Raw genomic sequence first — 19,137 nt, forward strand, 5'->3', positions numbered from 1 at the left:
CTTATTTAAACCGTCGGGCACACTGGCTTAGGGTCTGCTCGGGTATAAATTATGAAATTATGTAACGGCTTTAAATGGTTTGAAGCCACAGTTCTGTATGTATGGACACGTGTGTGTTTGTGGGCCCAGACGCCATTGCCAAAGCTTTAGTCGGCCAGTCCTTGTACAGGTGGGCGGCTGGGCGGGCGAGCGGGCGATGGCTGGCTGGCATCCTTGCGTTGGAATACTGAATTCTGAAAATTTCCGCGGCTTTCTTGAGCTCTTTTGTTCCAAACCTTTCCTTTTTCTTAAGTCCAGTGTTAGTCGTGTAGGAAGACATTATTGGCGTGCATCTTCGTGGCCATCTCAAACCATATCGGGTGTGACATAAAGACGTGAAGTGGGGTGGGGTTGGGGGTTTGCGGGGGGTTGGGGCGCTGAGTTCGGCATTCATTTCCAGTAACTATAAATAGCTTCTTGTACATTGAACTGTACCGTAGTTGTTTTTGAACAATTTGTTTACATTTGGTAAACATGGTTTCCTTCTGGTAAAATTATATAGTATAAAAATTATACAAAAGAAGATTGGGACGTATGCAGATTATGTTTAGTTTTCCTTTTTTCATTATTAAGAATTTCTGCCACTGTGTTTCTAAATGTTTCTTACTGACCAGGAACTGGATTTTACATTTGACATTTGTTAATGCTAACACTAAAAAAAAAAAAGACAAAAAAAAAGGCAGACAAAGCAAAAGGCTCAGCCTGCGCCTGCCATTGTCGTCACGGGTGGGTACGTGAACTCTTGTGACGCGGGTTCACATGTAAAGGTGCGCCAAGGTGGAGTCGTGTGTTTGTCTTTTGGTGCGGTTCTTGTTGGTTATGAGGTTAAAGAAAAACGTACATATGGTTGGGCGTTTGGTGAGAGTTTTCAGGGGGGATTCACTTAATGGTAGCCGCTCCTGTCTTCAGAAATCTCGTCTCCTGTTTTTGAAGACTTTCTCTTATGTAGATATGGGGAGAGACGGTTGTGAGGGTCTTCGGTTGCTTTGTGGGAGTGCCTTTCATGACTGGTTAACTGAATTGTAACAAAATGCATCCAGCGCCGTTTTTAGTAGTGATTTATTATTTTATAACTTTTAAATTGGACGGTTTCTCAGCATACTGGGAAATTGTTTTAATTACTACTTTTTTTTTTTTGGTTGTAATAAATTGCTAGTTTTATCAAAAGTGATTTTTTGTCAGACATAGTTGTGTTGTGTTCTTGTTGTGAATACAAATAAAGTCTCCATATACAGTAATGACATCTTGTATATTTAGTTTACAGAGATCATGACTGAAACGACGATGCCGAAAGAATTTAACTTTACTGTGTGTAACCAATGTGAGTATAAACTTACAAATCTGTATAAGGTGATAGGTCAGGTGGGACAGTCTCTTAAGCTCCAATAAATTTCCAGTTCTAAATCTTGTCGATCTTTGCCTGTTTCCTTCTCAAATTCAGGACTGTGACAATTTGGGTAACTTGTAGACGTTACGATTTGATCTAAAAGGAGCACAACATGGAGTGTCTGATGGAATGAGGGTCTCTCGTTCTCTCTGTCTGTCTGTCTGATGGGGGTGTTCTTTATGTTAAAAGGCCACATGGAGGTCCAGACTTTGTGCAGCTACACACAGATTAGCTGGTGATGATGATGATGATGATGTGATCCTGGGTGTTTAACTTGTGCAGTTCCCGAAGGCTGTGCCCCAATTTAAAACTGATCTCCATCCACACTTGTGTTTTCGTGTTGTTTATCAGATCCCTCCACCCACACTAAAATGACCAAAAAATACATACAGTGTGGCTGCTTGCAGCAACAGAAATGGGAAGAAGAAATGTCCTCTCTAAACGCTGCTGGGCAATGGACTTCTCACAGAACTGTAGTGACCAGTAAATGATTGGCCTTTTGCTCAAGTGTGCAGCATTCAAACTGTACAAAACATACTTTAGATGCAAACATCATGGTGAGCAGCTCCTCCATGTCCAAATGTTGTTTTCTTCCATTAAGGTTGGCCAATCAGGAAATGAGATGTTACAAAGAGCGCAATCCAATCGGCTTTCTCAAAGTGCTTCATGTTCACCCTTCCACTTGGCACAGTTTTCATAGTACAGCTGTGGAGAGCGTCTCCTTTTTTGTGGGGTTAAAAACAAGGAAGTGTGGTTGAAATGCACAAATGGAGCCTAATGTCTGTGTGTTTAAATAAAAATGTAATGTAGCTGTAGCCTAAGATTATACACTTAGATAAAAATGAAGGAAAATGCACAGAGAGAGATGTGGATAAGCTACAGTATAATGGCAGCTGTGTGCAAGTACAGGTCAGCACAGTCCATCTGATCCAAGAGACTTGTAACCTCACCAAACAAACTACTGTAGATTGCAGCGGACGTCCAGAAAGTAAAAGTGCCTGCACATCCAGAATGATGATCCGTATTTTAGGAGAATCCAGTGCACTTGACCAAACCTGGCATTACACTGGTTTCACTGGTATGGTGCACCCATGAAGTCTAAGTGGTTGACACATAGCTGCTTTGGCCTTCATTGGACTTAAGCCTGAATGATAAAATTAAGTGAATTTATTTAAAATATTACAAACATTTACTGTACAGGTGGACATTTACAATACAAAGGTTTACTGGAATATACAAGCGCTCTTTTTCTATATATGCTATTTTACAAATCTCTTAGAGTGGTCTAAACGTGTGCCACATGGGCCGTACCTGAGAAACGTCTGCCTGTAGCAGAGTCTTGTAAAAGTAAAGCATCACTAAGTGATTTTATTTATTTATTTATTTATTTTATTATTAAAAACACAGGAAAGCTGCTGTTGCTGTCCGTATCCACACAGTGCACTAGTGCCTCATAAAGCAATTCATTTCTTCAGTTTTTTTTTTTCTCTCCCCCACCACTCAGTGATTTTTTTTTTTTTTTTTATTATTTTAATATTTTGGGACTGTTAATGTAAATTTGAACATCTACCACAGTGCTATCACAGTCACATGACATACTGCTGTGCACCCCGCGTTCAAGTGTTGGCCTCAGTGATGGTGATGGCACAGGCCAGTCAAGCAGTGCGTTTGAATTTCATCAGGATGCGGTGCCATGTCATGCACTACATTTTTACCCCCCAACAAAGGATTTCTTCTTTTGCAGCCCTGAGCTGCCGCAGTTACTAGAAAAGTGTAAACATTCAGCCAAAAAAAAAAAAGACCCCTCTCAATCCATAACAGTGTTTTGGGCTACTGCTTCCTCATCTGTTATCTTTGGCTACATTATGAGCCATCCAGTTGACTTTGGTTTTCCAGCTTTCCCGGAGTGCTTCATTAAATTTGACTTTGAAGTTTTTCAGAGCCTCCTCTTCTGGTTTTCCCAAAGCTAAAGAATCCTGCAGAGCAAAAATTAAAAGAGATCAGAGGAAGGAGACGAACCTCGTCCATAATGACTGCAGCAGCACCGATATTCAAAGGAGAATCCCTGATGGCTACAAGATGAAACCCTGCTGCTTCATCAGTAGCTTAAAGGTACAAGTTAAGTGTGGCACCCATTCTGAGCTTGCAGTCTTTAGCGTTATTTCATGGTGCTTTATCCTTATTTTTTTCATCCATCCATTCATTTTCCAAATCTGCTTATCTAGAGCTGGGACAATCCCTGGGCAGAGTGCAGGATGAACTCCAACACAAACTCACACATCAGGGGTCTCCATAGGAGGAAACCCACAGCGACACTTGAACTCGAGTCTCTTTGTCGTAAGGCAGCCCCCCCAGCACTGTGCCACCTCACTCATAAATACCCACATACTGTGCATGCATACTACTTGGGTATGGAGCAGAGAGTACTGCGATGTGTTTAGAGAACTTCTCACCTTCAGGTACTGGATGTCTTTGGAGCTGCTCAGTTCTGGCAAACCCGATGCTTGCATAATTTTAAATAGATTCACAAATAAGACACCATTCCGGCACAGGATTTTGTAGGCAGTTTCACAGTAATTCCGGAACCTACACATGAAAAAGCAAAAGGCTATTAAAATTTTAAAAACATGCCTTCCTTCCTGTACTTTTCCCTTGACAAGAAAGCAAACAAATCATGTTGTCTCCATGGAGTAGTGAGACACACCCACCCAAAATATGTCCCAATTTAAAACAAAGCCAAAGCGCCGATCAGGGTTGCACAAGTTTAACCATTTTAGGCTAATGTGTGCATTTTACAAATTAATTTAATATGAAAATGAAAACCACCGTGTCGGTATTTTCTGTTATGCTTTCCTTTATTCAATTTATGGTGCAGGGGACCTTAAATCAGAATGCGTCATCTACCAGGGGTCAGTGCTGGAGCAGCTGCTGTTTTAAATTAGAATATTAGAACAATCCAGGCGAGAACTGGCCATTCAGCCCAACAAAGCTCACCAGTCCTATCCAATTAATTCTTCTAAAATAACATGAAGTTGAGTTTTGAAGGTCCCTAAAGTCCTCCTGTCTACCATATTACTTGTCTGTGGCTCTCTGTGTAAAGAAAAACTTCCTAATGTTTGTGTGAAATTTACCCTTCACAAGTTTCCAACTGTGTCCCCGTGTTCTTGATGAACTCATTTGAAAGTCTCGATCCACTGCACTAAATCACTTTATAATTTTAAACACTTCACTCAGGTCTCCTCTTAATCTTCTTTTGTTTAAACTGTAAAGGCTCAGCTCGTTTAATCTTTTCCTCGTAACTCATCTCCTGTAGCCCTGAATCAGCCTCGTCACTCTTCTCTGGTGTTTTTCTAGTGCTGCTGTGTGTTATAAAGCCTTAGCAGACCCTCCTGTGACTTGTACTGCACACATCAAGGCGCTATATAACCTGACATTCTGTTAGCCTTCTTCATGGCTTCTGAACACTGACTGGCAGCTGATAGTGTTGAGTCCTCTACGACTCCTAAGTCCTTCTCGTAAGGTGGATTTTTGATTTTCAGGCCTCCCATTGTGTATTCAAACCAAGCATTTTTACTTCTGACATGTAAGGTACATGAACGATGTGGATAAGAAGATAAACAACAAACTGCTTAAGTCTGCAAATGATACCAGTCTGGGTGGGACGGGAGATATCAGTAGAGTTATTAGAAGGGGACACGGACAGCACACTGGTTTGGGCAGATGAAAGTCCATGTAAAAAATGTAAGTATTACACGTTAAAATTGTTAGAAGTGATTACACAAATGTTGTAGGGCCTAAAGCCATTAGCTCTGCGCTTGCCCTGTTTCTAGTTAGGTTAGCTATATGTTACACTGTACAGATTTTTTTTATTTACCTTTCAAATTTCTCACTGTCATTTGTTCGTCCCTGTTGAATGACATGCACAAAGTCGTACGTCAAAATGAAAGGCACACGCTCTCTGTTGATGCCAAATTTGCTCTTAAAGTTCCCAAGAAAGTGTCCAAAATCAATATGGAATAACTGAAATACACAAAAACAATTTGGTTAAGGCTATGGCTGGGGTGATTTGCCTTCTGAAGATACTGAAAAGGAAAACAAAATATTCAACTGTTGCTGTAAGCTGGTGAATATAAATCAAGAGACATCATACTCAGGACTGTATAGCAGCGCCTTTGTCAGGCCACATGTGGAATGAATGTGGTGTGCAGTTCTGGTCACTGCACTACAAAAAGACAAAGCAGCCGGGTACATCATGCTGAAGGGCCTGCTCCCCTCTGATAGGCTAATGGGGCAGTCACATGCTTTGAATATTTTTGGAATTATTTGTGACATCACACGGCCCCACTTCACTCTATTCACACATTTCAAGTTCAGGTTTTGGGAGGAAATGCTTGGTTGCTCCAAACCAAATGTAACTGAAAAGTAAAGGGAATCCATCCAACAGGTATAAACAAACCAAAGTACAGTATGGATGCTTGCTGAATGTCATCTCTGGCATTTTGAGTGCTAAAATGAACTTAGAGGTCACAATTCTGTGAATTTCGATGGAACCGTCGTACTGACAACCATTACTTTGAAGGATGGCGCCCCTCAGGAGCTCCCACAACATAAAGGGAATTAAACCAAACAAGTTAACGAATGGGGATGCTGCACTGGACTCCACCTCGGCACTTTGATAAAGCAGCAGTAGTCCTCAAACTCAGTCCTGGGACCCCCTCTGGTTGCCGGTTTTTGCCCCAACCAGTTTCAAAATCGGTGAGTCGTTTTACCTGGAATGGACCTCACTAGCTAACCTTTTTAATTCTTATTTGTTGTGTGACATTTACATCCACAAGTAATAATTTGCTAAATCTAATGCTCGACTTTGGTCTGTCTTTTTATTTTTGTTTGGAGTTTGTTCCGTTAATTGTGTTTGATTACTAACAATTTAAAGATGAGCTCAGCAGACACCTGTGCAAGTGACCGTGCTGCTAAAAGCCGACTACAGTGCGTCAGTATGTGTGTGCTTATTAGCAAACAGCTTAAAATAACCAAACCATTAAAACAAAATGAATTCTTGCAATCTATCATCGATACTCTTAAGTATTTAGCATATCCAGCTGATCATTTTTGGATCAATACCAAACTGAGAGCTAGCAGCTGGCTTCATTAAGGTCCGAGTCCGATTAAAAACGTATCTGGACGTTTCCAACATGGAAATGCATCACCCGGGCAAGGGAGTCTCAGTCTGCTGGCTGACCTTTAAGAGAGACATCCCTATGTACTGCAGAAAATCACAGATGGTGAAGTGTTAGATTATACATTTGTCATTTTAATAAGCACGTATACAATATTTTCAAATTTAAGTTGTACTTCACTCACAGACCTTTCCTGATAGAGGAATTGTAAAAACACAAAATACTCTTAAGATTCAGGTGTCTTCACCTTGGGACACTGGCTAGTGTTAGCAGTTGCTTTAACACTTCTAGTAGTCGCCAGACAAACAGCGTACTGTACTGTACTGTACTGTACTCTCGACATTACTATGCTGTTGTACAAATGGAACTGCAGTGCCCTCTTGAGGCAAAAGTGTTACTCTGCACTTAATGTAGGAGCTGTGAAGGATGAAGTATTGGAATTCCTTTACCTCAAAAAAGCGTATGAAACCTGACGTCCACTGTGAGCCTGAGGTCAGTTAAATTTAATTTTTTTGTTTTTCTAGCCTTGCTGATCTTTGTTTTAAAGGAGTTCTTGTATTAAGAAAGTCGTACATTTTAAATTCCAAGTTTAAAAACATGCATGAAAAAGGAGAATCGGTACTGTTGTTTTCAGGCTATGATAATAAACAAAAGGCACTGTACACGGCCCGCTTCTGGAAGGCACAATAAACTGAGCCATTGTTGTCACCTGTCCATTTTGTCGGATCATGATGTTGTCACTGTGGCGGTCACCAATTCCCAGGACGTACGTAGCTACACAGTAGCCGGCACATGAGAGTGTAAACTCCTCTATTGCTTGTTCCAGAGCATCACTGCAGTGGGAAAGGGACACGACATGCATTAGAAAGTCTGTCTCACATTCATTTAAAAAAAATTTAATAAATAAATAACACTCTAGCCATAAACAAAGAATGGGACTTTTAAAAGCTTTTACATTCACCTGGAAACACACGTGCCTGGCTTGTCTAAAACCCAATACCTAAAGTCCTACCGAAAGAGAAGGCTAATTAATTCATTTCTCAAAGACTAATGTATTAGGAACCAGATCTTATTGTACAGTCAAGTGTCAGACTAGTAAGAGAAACGAAACACTTCACAGGTATTACCTGCAGTTTATGAGGTACTGGGCAGCTTAGCTGAGCGTATCCTGCTGTCAGTGGACATTTTTTTCCCCTCCAGTGGTATACAAATTGTCAGAAATCATCAAAGTTACGGGTGTCGAACTCCGGGCCTGGAGGGCCGCAGCAGCTACAGGTTTTCATTCTAACCACCTTCTTCATTAGTGACCAGTTTTTGCTGCAAATTAACTAGTTTTACTTTAATTTTAATTAATTTGACTCAGCCCCTTAGTTGTTTTTTTTTTTTTTTCCTTAATCAGAAGCCAAACAATAATGAGACACGAAACAAGCTGCCACGTGACCAGCTCATCTTTGTTGATCACAGAATATCTGAAAATAAAGAAACGTGATGGTCTGATCTCTCGGCTCATCAAAACGTTTTGACGACGTTCTTAGAAAAAACAGAAAAATCAACAGTTTTAGAAATGTCTGCTGTAGCAGAATGAGAGCAGCAACAAGCTGTGGGATTAAATAACGAGTTTAATTAACAGCAAGAATTGGCTTCTCATTAAGAGATTGGTTGGAGTATGAAATCCTAATTTAGCTGGTCATCTGTTGGCTTGTTTCACATCTTATTTCTGTTTGGCTACCATTTAATGAAGAGAGGAATAAAGACAGAGGACTGACTGCTTAAAAACAAGGCTATTAAAATGAAGGGAAAAGCAATGAAAACTGGTCACTGATTAGGAAAAGGGTTAGAATGAAAACCTGCAGCCCCTGCGGCCCACCAGGCCTGGAGTTCGACACCCCTGCTCTAAGTTGTCTTACCCGGGATTCTTGGATTTCAGCCAATTGAGAAGTGCGTCCTTGTTGAATGCAGCAGTGGCAGCCATGTTACTTTTATTCAACTGGATGTTTGCAATTGTATCTGAATCACTGACCACCTCAATCAGACCCGTCTTGTATCCAGTTGACAGGCAGCCATAGGGAATCATTCTAAAAAAAAAAAGAGACAAACCAAACCTGAGCCCCCAATTAATAGACCTTAGTGAATTCTGTCCCGACAGGAGGAGTGGGAGATGTGTACACGGGAAAAAACTTCACGTCCACAGAATTGAATTGATGGACATTTAGAATTGTGGTTCAGTCACAGTGAAGGATTCAAATGCTATAAAACACTACACAGTGCTGCGGACTTTCCATGTCCATGTCTGCCTCAGGTCTCTATTAGGAGTGCAGCTGCAGCATCGCAGAACAGCATGAAAGAATTTGAAACATCCTAAGTGGCTACTGTGATATTGTGATTCTGTCTTTGTTTTCTAGCAGTATCGCTCATTACAATCATTTCCCCCCCCTAAAGGCTTCATTAAGATTTGTTCTACCAGTAATGTCAGACGGGTTTTAACTGTTACAAGAATGACATTCAGCATGGTGGTAAGTTTTCTCCGATAAATAACTTGTATTTATTTTTACTTTGTTTTCTGATCCACTCATCTCTTGGTTCAAAGTACTCTGTCTGGCTACCATTTCTAAGTCCAAAACTTCACCACCTCAGCACATTTAAAGTTAAAAAGCACAAACCAACCTTAAATCCAGACCTTCCTGCTTCCACAAGACATCCATCAATTTGATCATCTGTAAGGTTAACATATCCTGGCGGAGATCTAAAGGAGAAAAGAGCAAAGTGGGAAGAGTAAGATCTACGTGTACCAGTATATGGAAATCTGCACTGCACACGCCAGCCACTGACTTTCTCACTCTGGTTAACGAGACTATTGGGGTTTTTGTGTTTTTTTTGGGTTGCATCAGTCACATTAGTACTATTTGGTCGTTAGGATCAAGTATTACAACAAGCTTGTTAAAGGAAGGCTTCACCCAAAAATTGTTTTGTTTTGTCCATGGTGTTTTCATGGAAAATGGAAATAATGTTTCTGATATAGTAAGGAGCTATGACAACAGCAAACAATATAAAAACATCAGCAAATAAAATCTTGCGTGACTCGTATTGGATAACCCACAGGCCAATTGCACACTCAGAATATCACAAACGTGTGTTTTTACTAGAATATTGATCAATACATCTCTTCCAGAAAACACTGGAGAATGCATTGTAGCCCCCTTAACCCCCAATACTTTAATCAAACACAAGTCCAGCCCAGTATCAGCTTCAACATTGGCTAACATTGTGTTTCACGTGATAACAACAAAAAACACGCACTAAGATACATGTAAAAGTGAAAAGTTAAAAGCCAAGAAAAGCAACTGAAAAATGATCAGAAAAAGAATATGCAGCCATCTTGTGCATATCAGAGATGATCCAACAAGCTGCAGGTCTGGTCACCTGTGCCACTTCACAGACCACTGCTAAAGAGAGTGCAGACGGGTGACAAATTGGACTGGACTGCCAATACTGATGCTCTGTGTAAGAAAGGACAGAGCCGACTATACTTCCTTAGAAGACTGGCGTCTTTCAACATCTGCAATAAGATGCTACAGATGTTCTATCAGACGGTTATGGCGAGCGCCCTCTTCTACGCAGTGGTGTGCTGGACAGGCAGCAAAAAGAAGAGGGACGCCTCACGCCTGGACAAACTGGTGAGGAAGGCAGGCTCAACTGTATGAATGAAGCTGGACAGTTTGACATCCGTGGCAGAGCGATGGGCGCTGAGCAGACTCCTGTCAATCATGGAGAATCCACTGAACAGGATCATCTCCAGGCAGAGGAGCAGCTTCAGCGACAGACTGAGGAGACCCCACACTATGCGACTCTTCAGTTCCAAACATTAATATTATACACAATTACTGTCTGTCTGTTATACCTGCATTATCACTACTCTTTAATTTAATATTGTTTTTATCAGTATGCTGCTGCTGGAGTAGGTGAATTTCCCCTTGAGATTAATAAAGTTTCTATCTAAATAATCTCGAGTTACTTCAGTTGTGGATATGCATAGAAATGTAACAACGGGAGGCACATCCACAATTCAAATGCTCATTCACTTTTAAGCACATTCAGTTTTCGTTCACAAGCCTTTTTCTGGAATTGGTTTAACAAAATCTCTCTATTATAAGAAAAATCTTGGAAGGAGGCGATACGTGACCTTCTCGGAAGACAATTTGATGTCCCACAAGAGACACTTTAACGTGACGTGAGACAAGGCAGTGAGATAAAAGGACAGCTGCTGTACAGGCTTTTAAATGATCAATGCTCAGAGCGACAAGCAGAACACGCAGCTCGGCGGCAGAAAGACAGCAGCTGATCAGACCGCATCTCCCCCGTGTGCGTTCAGCCCCACACACCCCCCCAACCAAGCAGCAAGAGATGCCAAGTGGCTGGAGCGTAGCGTGCCCGGGTGGGTGGGGGTTTATGGGTGAGCAAAGCCCCCTAGTTTTAGTAATTATAAATGTGTTTGGGATATTATGAGCATACGATTGGATTACCTGAAAAGTGGATTATGTCCTTATGAATAATATGACATTTTTTCCATAGACATTTTGATACCATTTGATGTTGTCCAGTGTTGGGCACCCATTCTATCACAAATTTTACCTCCATTCTGCATGAAAACAGGAGATTGATTTTTTTTTTCTCAACCATCACTACAAACTAATATTACTGCTCAGCCTTTATTTTGTATTATATTTCCATATTCAGTTAAATGACAAAGCACAATTTAAGATGACGTGCATGACAGTATCAGATGAAAGGGCACAGTGTAAGCAGGTAAACTGATGAAAGAAGTGACTTCACTAGAAGTATAGCTGTCCTATCATCAACAGTTCAACAGCGTCAAGTGAGCTCTCTGGGCTGAATCAGAAATCACTGTCGTTTGTAAGACACACTGGTACAAACATCTGAATAGTAAGAGCCAGACCTAATAAGACGAGATTGCTTTATTGTCATTTCATAACGCATTCAGTGAGATACATCTAATATTCTCACATATACAGTTCACCAATTACACCATTGTCAGTATATGCAATGGAAAAAAAAAAAAGCTTTTTTAAAAATACTGCACAAGTTTTAAGAAAATGATGATAAATCTGATATTTCACAGTTATGTCTATAAGGTGTGTGATTTCAGTGTAGAATTTAGCGTAGTAATCACTTTTGGGTAGAAGCTGTTCATCAGTCTTGTGGTCCGCACTCTAATTGGACCTCATATCTCTTCCCTGAGAGTTCAGACACTGTGTGCTGGGTGATACACGTCTTTTATGACGCTGGATGTCTTCCATGGTAGGTGAAGGTGTGTTGGTAATTTTCTCTGCTGTTTTTGTAATTCTTTGCCAAGCCTTTTTTGTCAGCTGCTAAGCTGTTGTCAAACTACACGAGTATCCCATGAGTCAGGACAGAAAGACACCTGAAGCTTTCGTGACAGCCTGGGAAGTAAAGTCATTGTTGTGCTTTTTTAACCCGTGAGTTTTTGTTTATTGTCCACGTGGTATCTTCTGAGTTGTAGGTACCCAAGAACTTAAAACTAGAGACTCTTGCGACTCTGTCACTGTTTATATACAGTGGCCGATGGTCATCCTGCGTCCTCCTGAAATCAATCATCAGTTCTTTAGTTTTTTTGGTATCAAGTCACTCTCTGTGCACCACTCTGTCAGTCTTCATACCTCCTCACTGTAGGCAGACTCATCTCCATCAGTGATCAGCCATTATTGTTGTATTGTCTGCAAATGTAACAATGGCATTGGTGTCGTGGGCTGGTTTGCAGTCATATGTATGTTGTATACCAAGAGTATACTAAGAATGGGCTCAATGCACAAAGTGTGGGGAGTGGTGGGGGCCCATCCTGACTGGCTGTGGCCAGTTTGTTAAAGTCCCATATCTATAGGCAGCTGTTATGCTGGATGCCTAGGTCAGATATCTTGGAAAACAGTCTGCTGGGTATGATGGATTAAAACCATAATTGTAATCCACAAACAGTAGCCATGCATATGTTCCTCACTGTTCCAGGTAGAGCAGTACAATGTGGAGGACTGAGGAAATTGCCCCGTCTATTGACCGATTGGATCTATGTGCATATTGGTGAGAGCCTGTAGTGGATGGGAGAGCAGCCTTGATGTACAAACCGGAATCCAAAAAAGTTGGGACACTATACAAATCGTGAATAAAAACTGAATGCAATGATGTGGAGGTGCCAACTTCTAATATTTTATTCAGAATAGAACATAAATCACGGAACAAAAGTTTAAACTGAGAAAATGTATCATTTTAAGGGAAAAATATGTTGATTCAGAATTTCATGGTGTCAACAAATCCCAAAAAAGTTGGGACAAGGCCATTTTCAGCACTGTGTGGCATCTCCCCTTCTTCTTACAACACTCAACAGACGTCTGGGGACCGAGGAGACCAGTTTCTCAAGTTTAGAAATAGGAATGCTCTCCCATTCTTGTCTAATACAGGCCTCTAACTGTTCAATCGTCTTGGGCCTTCTTTGTCGCACCTTCCTCTTTATGATGCGCCAAATGTTCTCTATAGGTGAAAGATCTGGACTGCAGACTGGCCATTTCAGTACCGGATCCTTCTCCTACGCAGCCATGATGTTGTGATTGATGCAGAATGTGGTCTGGCATTATCTTGTTGAAAAATGCAGGGTCTTCCCTGAAAGAGATGACGTCTGGATGGGAGCATATGTTGTTCTAGAACCTGAATATATTTTTCTGCATTGATGGTGCCTTTCCAGACATGCAAGCTGCCCATGCCACACGCACTCATGCAACCCCATACCATCAGAGATGCAGGCTTCTGAACTGAGCGTTGATAACAACTTGGGTTGTCCTTGTCCTCTTTGGTCCGGATGACATGGCGTCCCAGATTTCCAAAAGAACTTGAATCGTGACTCGTCTGACCACAGAACAGTCTTCCATTTTGCCACACTCCATTTTAAATGATCCCTGGCCCAGTGACAACGCCTGAGCTTGTGGATCTTGCTTAGAAATGGCTTCTTCTTTGCACTGTAGAGTTTCAGCTGGCAACGGCGATGGCACGGTGGATTGTGTTCACTGACAATGGTTTCTGGAAGTATTCCTGAGCCCATTCTGTGATTTCCTTTACAGTAGCATTCCTGTTTGTGGTGCAGTGTCGTTTAAGGGCCCGGAGATCACGGGCATCCAGTATGGTTTTACGGCCTTGACCCTTACACACAGAGATTGTTCCAGATTCTCTGAATCTTCGGATGATGTTATGCACAGTTGATGATGATAGATGCAAAGTCTTTGCAATTTTTCGCTGGGTAACACCTTTCTGATATTGCTCCACTATCTTTCTGTGCAACATTGTGGGAATTGGTGATCCTCTACCCATCTTGGCTTCTGAGAGACACTGCCACTCTGAGAAGCTCTTTTTATACCCAATCATGTTGCCAATTGACCTAATTAGTGTTTATTGGTCTTCCAGCTCTTCGTTATGCTCAAATTTACTTTTTCCAGCCTCTTATTGCTACTTGTCCCAACTTTTTTGGGATTTGTTGACACCGTGAAATTTTGAATCAACATATTTTTCCTTTAAAATGATACATTTACTCGGATTAAACGTTTGATCTGTCATCTACGTTCTATTACAAATAAAATATTGACATTTGCCATCTCCACATCATTGCATTCAGTTTTTATTCACAATTTGTTTAGTGTGCCAACTTTTTTGGAATCCGGTTTGTACTTAAGAACCAGTCTTTCCAGACACTTCATGAATTATTGGTGTTAATGTTACTGCAGTCTGCTTTGGGACTTGTACTATGGTAGATGTGGTCAGGCAGGTAGGGATAGTGCACTTTTATCAGAGATTGATCGAAGATATTTGTAAATATCATCGCAGCACAGTCTCCGAGAACCGTTCTTGGGATGGCATCTGGGCTTTTCCATAAGTGCATATAACATCAGCGGACTGTAACAGGAGTACCTGGCTGTTGGTACAGTATATGGAGCTGGAATGTTAGTTGTGACCGTTTCTCGTCTCTTCTCCCTATGGCATCCGAAGAAGCAACTAAGCTGTTCTGCCAATGAGGAACTGCTGCTACTGGTAGCTGGACTGGTATTATTGCTTTCTTTAGTCATGTGACGTATACCTTGCCATGCATGGCAGGGGTTTGAGTTGTCAAAAATAATACTTCATTTTCTTCTTGTAGGCTGCTTTGGCATCTCTTGGCCCCTCTTCACCTTCAACTTGGCTGCTCTTTATCACCAGAATGGAAAGTCTTATTGCAGACCTTTAGCAAGAGTCATAAATCTTTTGCCATCTCCAGCTTGTTGTTGGAGAAAGCAGAGTTGGTTCGGTGTCGTGACATTATAACTCTTTATATATAACAGTACAGAAGAGGTGTACAGTATATACTATCAGTGTTGTCACCTTCAAATACAGCCTAGAAACAGGTTTTGGTACTGAGAAAATGACAGGTTCAGAAGATTGGCAAGCATGTGCACTAGACAATGATCTGAACAAATAAATATATTATGTGGTAGTAAATGTTAAATGTACAGAAAAGATCCTAACACTGCATCCATTTCAGAACCTTTTCTGATGCTGCTGTTGTTCTTCTAGTCTTAAAACTTGTGATTAGCGACTAAAAAGTAGGATCCAAAAGATTTGCTTACGTTAAAATGGTTGCTTTCTATTGTCTTTTTTGTGCTTTCTAAACAGCCATGTGATGTTAGCTTTAAAAAAATATATATATTGCAGGAAGTGCATCTGAATTAAGCACCTAAAGCTCCTCCATCTGTCAGCACCTTATTTTACTCAAGTCAGGGTAAGCTTCCAACTTTACATATTCATTTTGGATTAAGATCCTTGCCCATTCGTAATCCAAGTATGCAGCCATGTCCCCCTTTTTTCCATGATGAGCTACAGAACACTTACCATCACCATTCTTAAAAATGATCCCAATGGAGCCACTCTGAAAGCTGTCACTGTAAACAAGCCACAAAGGCTTCATCTTGGAGTCCATGAATTTGCATTTTTCCACACTGTACATGCAAGAGAAAAACAAAATCAAGTGCTGTCAAACTAAACTGCATATAGGAAGTTTGAACGTGTCTAACAAAAACACCCCCAGTCACAGGCTGCCTTAATCTCTGAATCTCGTGCGCAGTGCGACTGTGCTAGATGCAGTTCAATTAGCTGTAAGTGCATTGACCGACACAGGTTTGCTGTCATACTGAAAATGTTGTAAAGCCCCGTTTTGATGTGATTAAGATAAAATGATCACCTTTTGAAAACTGCACACTGCAGGCTACTGTAAAGGTGGCAATGTGCCATATATCAAGCCCTGTTTAAATGTCTGCAGAGCTAACAGAGGTGAGCACCTTCCCACTGTGTCATTAGATTAAGCAATAAACTAAAACATGGTCATCCCCTGCAAGCAAGTGCAATGTACAGAGTCATATATCGGTAAAAGTTATTGTGGTCACTGGGGTTACCGCCACTGCTCTCATTTTGAAAGATCTGAAGAAGTTGCTATGAAACAGGAAGTGCAGCATGTACATGGTCTGGACGCAAAGATCAATGTAAAAATAAACTTTACAATTAGTTGTAAAGTTTGTTTTACTTTTTGAAAAGTTTATTTGTGTCATCTGATTTATGGCTATCAGTGGCTATCTGAAATAAGTGGCACTGGACACTGAAGCAGTGGCTTCTCCAGATTTTGCTGTGCAAACGAGAAAACATCTTAGGTTCAGCACGCTAAAGGCCAAACCATCAAGTTACTGTAACTCTTACTTCGACAATAAAGTTCATTGTTTCCTGGTCAACCTATAAATCATGCACATAAAAACACACCCACACGCAAAGGGCTCCTTTCACGTAAAGTTAGGTGCTCTGTGTTTACTGTCAGAGTAATGGAGAACAAGCTTCTTGGTTGGAATGTCTTATGTGCTTCTATCAACACATTTGTCCTATTTAGTCAGATAAAGGGTCTGTGTTTGAACTGCCAGAGATGCACTGTGTTCTGCTGCATGCCCTTCTGCATTGTTGAAAAATTTTGACAAGAGCAGGTCATTCAACCCAACAAGGCTCCCTGATCCGTTTTTGCTAACCTCTCCAGAATAACAACAGGTCCCTAAAGTCCTGCTCTCTACCGCACTATGTGGTCATTTATTACAGACAGACGTTCTAATGTTTGTATGAAGTTTACGCTTGACTCACTTCCAACTATGTCCCCATGTTCTTGATAAACTCATTTTAAAGTAGCAGCCTGGATCCTCTCTAGTAATTACCTCTATAACTTTAAACACTTCATATCACCTCTTAATATCCATTTGCTTAAAATGAAAGGGTTAAAATATTTCAACACCACAGCAACAGCCATTGCCTGCATAAAATGAAGTAATTTAAAATAAATTAATGTAGGGTACACACCTTAGATCTGAAAGAATAAGGTTAGGGTTAAGTGGGTTAACCAGGTCCTTCAGAGCCTCCAAGTAGGCGTCTTGTTTCATGTAGAACTGCATTACCTCTTTGGTAATATTCTTTGTGGTTTTTTGGGAGCTGGATTTCACAAAGTCAGTCAGAGATTTCATTTTGTTTAGTGCTTCATTCTAAGATTAAAATAAAGTACAATTCAATTATTTTTAGATGACAGAAGCATCCCCCCAAATTATAAACAAAAGTATCAATCAGTTTTATCGGCAGAAGCGAAATATTTGAAAAATTAAAGTGCAACATTTGGATTATTTGACTGACACAAATCAGTGTGCTCTGCCAGTCTTTGTAATTAACTGAAACTAATTCTTATTAAATAATTTTTAAACAGTATCTAATCTGATTTGCCAATGATAATTTTTTGGAATACAGTAATCCCTCGCTATATCACGCTTCGACTTTCGCGGCTTCACTCTATCACGGATTTTATATGTAAGCATAACTAAATATATAACGCAAATTTTTCACTGCTTCGCGGGTTCTGCAGACAATGTGTCTTTTTACTTCCTGTACATGCTTCCTCAGTTGGTTTGCCCAGTTGATTTCATACAAGGGACGCTATTGGCGGATGACTGAGAAGCTAACCAATCAGAGCACGCAGTTAAGTTCCTGTGTGCTGAATGCAGTGTTAACCAGGAAGTCTTGTCTCGCTCATTCAGCATCAACGTGTTTCGCTGTGTAAAGAGTTAACTTTTGTGCGCTTTTGTGTTTATCTTTGTGCATATTCAAGCCCTTCATTATGGCTCCAAAACGATCTGCTACTGCTTTAGGGGCCGTGCCCAAGCGCCAACGGAAGATGTTAACGATTGCCGAAAAGGTAAACGTTTTGGATTTGTTGAAAGAAGGGAAAAGCTACACCGCTGTAGGACGCCATTACAGCATCAATGAGGCTACAATTCTTTTTATTTAAAAAGTAGGAAAGGAATATAAGATCTACGGCCGCAGTGTCCTTTTAACCAGGGTGCAAAATGAGTTGTAAGTGGATGTAATAAGGCAGTAGTCTGGATGGAATCTGCTTTAGGGATTTGGATTGAAGACTGCCGGAAGAAGAACAACGGAGGTGCTACACAATCGCCTGAAGAGGCTCCTTTAGAAGAGCTGTAACGCTCTCCTTTGTTGTGCAGTAAAATTAAACTCATCGTGTCATTGTTGGTGAGTAACCATAATTAATTTTCTACTTACAGTACTTAGTACATGTACGTACGTTTAGTGTCACTGTACACACACATTTACTGTATATTATTTTTCTTGCATTGTACGTATTTATTGCTGGTGGCCTGTCTATCGTAATGGCTGTAACATATGTGATATCGGAGACACTCGATATCTTTAAAATAATATTTAGGTTTTACTGTATATAAACATACATAATTTCAATGAATCTTACCTAATATCTAAGAGAATACAAAGGAATTATGCTGTATAACTCTGCAGGGAGTATTTATAAACAGTGTGGGAGAGTTTCTAAGGGCTTAAAATATATAAAAATAACCATACAAACATATGGCTTCTACTTCGTGGATTTTCATCCACGATCGAGGAGGGATTACTGTACCATTTAATTATTCTTTCCAAAATTGACATCCCATAAAGAAATTGTTAAAACAGTCCACAGCATTAACTTGTAATTATGTAAAGCACCTAACACAACTTTCAAACAGAGGGGATGTCAAACTTGATGACTTCACCTGAAGAAGATGTCAGGGTAGACAACTACAAATCAGTGGAGATGTTAAATTAGACAACTGCATAATGACAGCACAGTTTCACATTTCCAAAGTGTTGCCCCTTTTTTCACAGCCAATTATGTGCTGCTTGACAGATATGGCATGTTTAGCCACAATCTCTGACCTTTTTTTTTTCCTTTTTTCATTCTATTATGGCATGTAAAACACAACATGGTACTTGCTGCAAAGTCATCATGAAGTTGCATAATTTGACACCCTCAGTGATTTCTAGCAAGAGATAAGATCAGCAACTCAGTAACCTCAGCTTAAGTAGTGACTTGTTCCATCAGTGATCCTAGTGTAGCTAACT

General features: G+C 40.5%; 1 protein-coding gene across 3 annotated transcripts in view; it reads right to left on the reverse strand.

The window, feature by feature from the left end:
• Window positions 1–2,578: 2,578 nt before the first annotated feature.
• Window positions 2,579–19,137, reverse strand: part of pik3cd (phosphatidylinositol-4,5-bisphosphate 3-kinase, catalytic subunit delta) — a 119,290-nt gene continuing 102,731 nt past the window's right edge. For all 3 annotated transcript variants that reach the window (XM_039755507.1, XM_039755508.1, XM_039755506.1), the window contains exons 16-23: window positions 17,038–17,216; window positions 15,541–15,647; window positions 9,268–9,346; window positions 8,511–8,678; window positions 7,313–7,436; window positions 5,301–5,446; window positions 3,880–4,012; window positions 2,579–3,402 (exon numbers count right to left, since the gene is read on the reverse strand). In XM_039755507.1, the coding sequence (XP_039611441.1) occupies window positions 3,268–3,402; window positions 3,880–4,012; window positions 5,301–5,446; window positions 7,313–7,436; window positions 8,511–8,678; window positions 9,268–9,346; window positions 15,541–15,647; window positions 17,038–17,216 (1,071 nt within the window). In that variant the 3' untranslated portion in view covers window positions 2,579–3,267. The remainder of the gene's footprint in view (window positions 3,403–3,879; window positions 4,013–5,300; window positions 5,447–7,312; window positions 7,437–8,510; window positions 8,679–9,267; window positions 9,347–15,540; window positions 15,648–17,037; window positions 17,217–19,137) is intronic.

The sequence above is a fragment of the Polypterus senegalus genome, chromosome 6 (genome assembly GCF_016835505.1).
Source record: "Polypterus senegalus isolate Bchr_013 chromosome 6, ASM1683550v1, whole genome shotgun sequence".
NCBI classification, from domain to species: Eukaryota; Metazoa; Chordata; class Cladistia; order Polypteriformes; family Polypteridae; genus Polypterus; species Polypterus senegalus.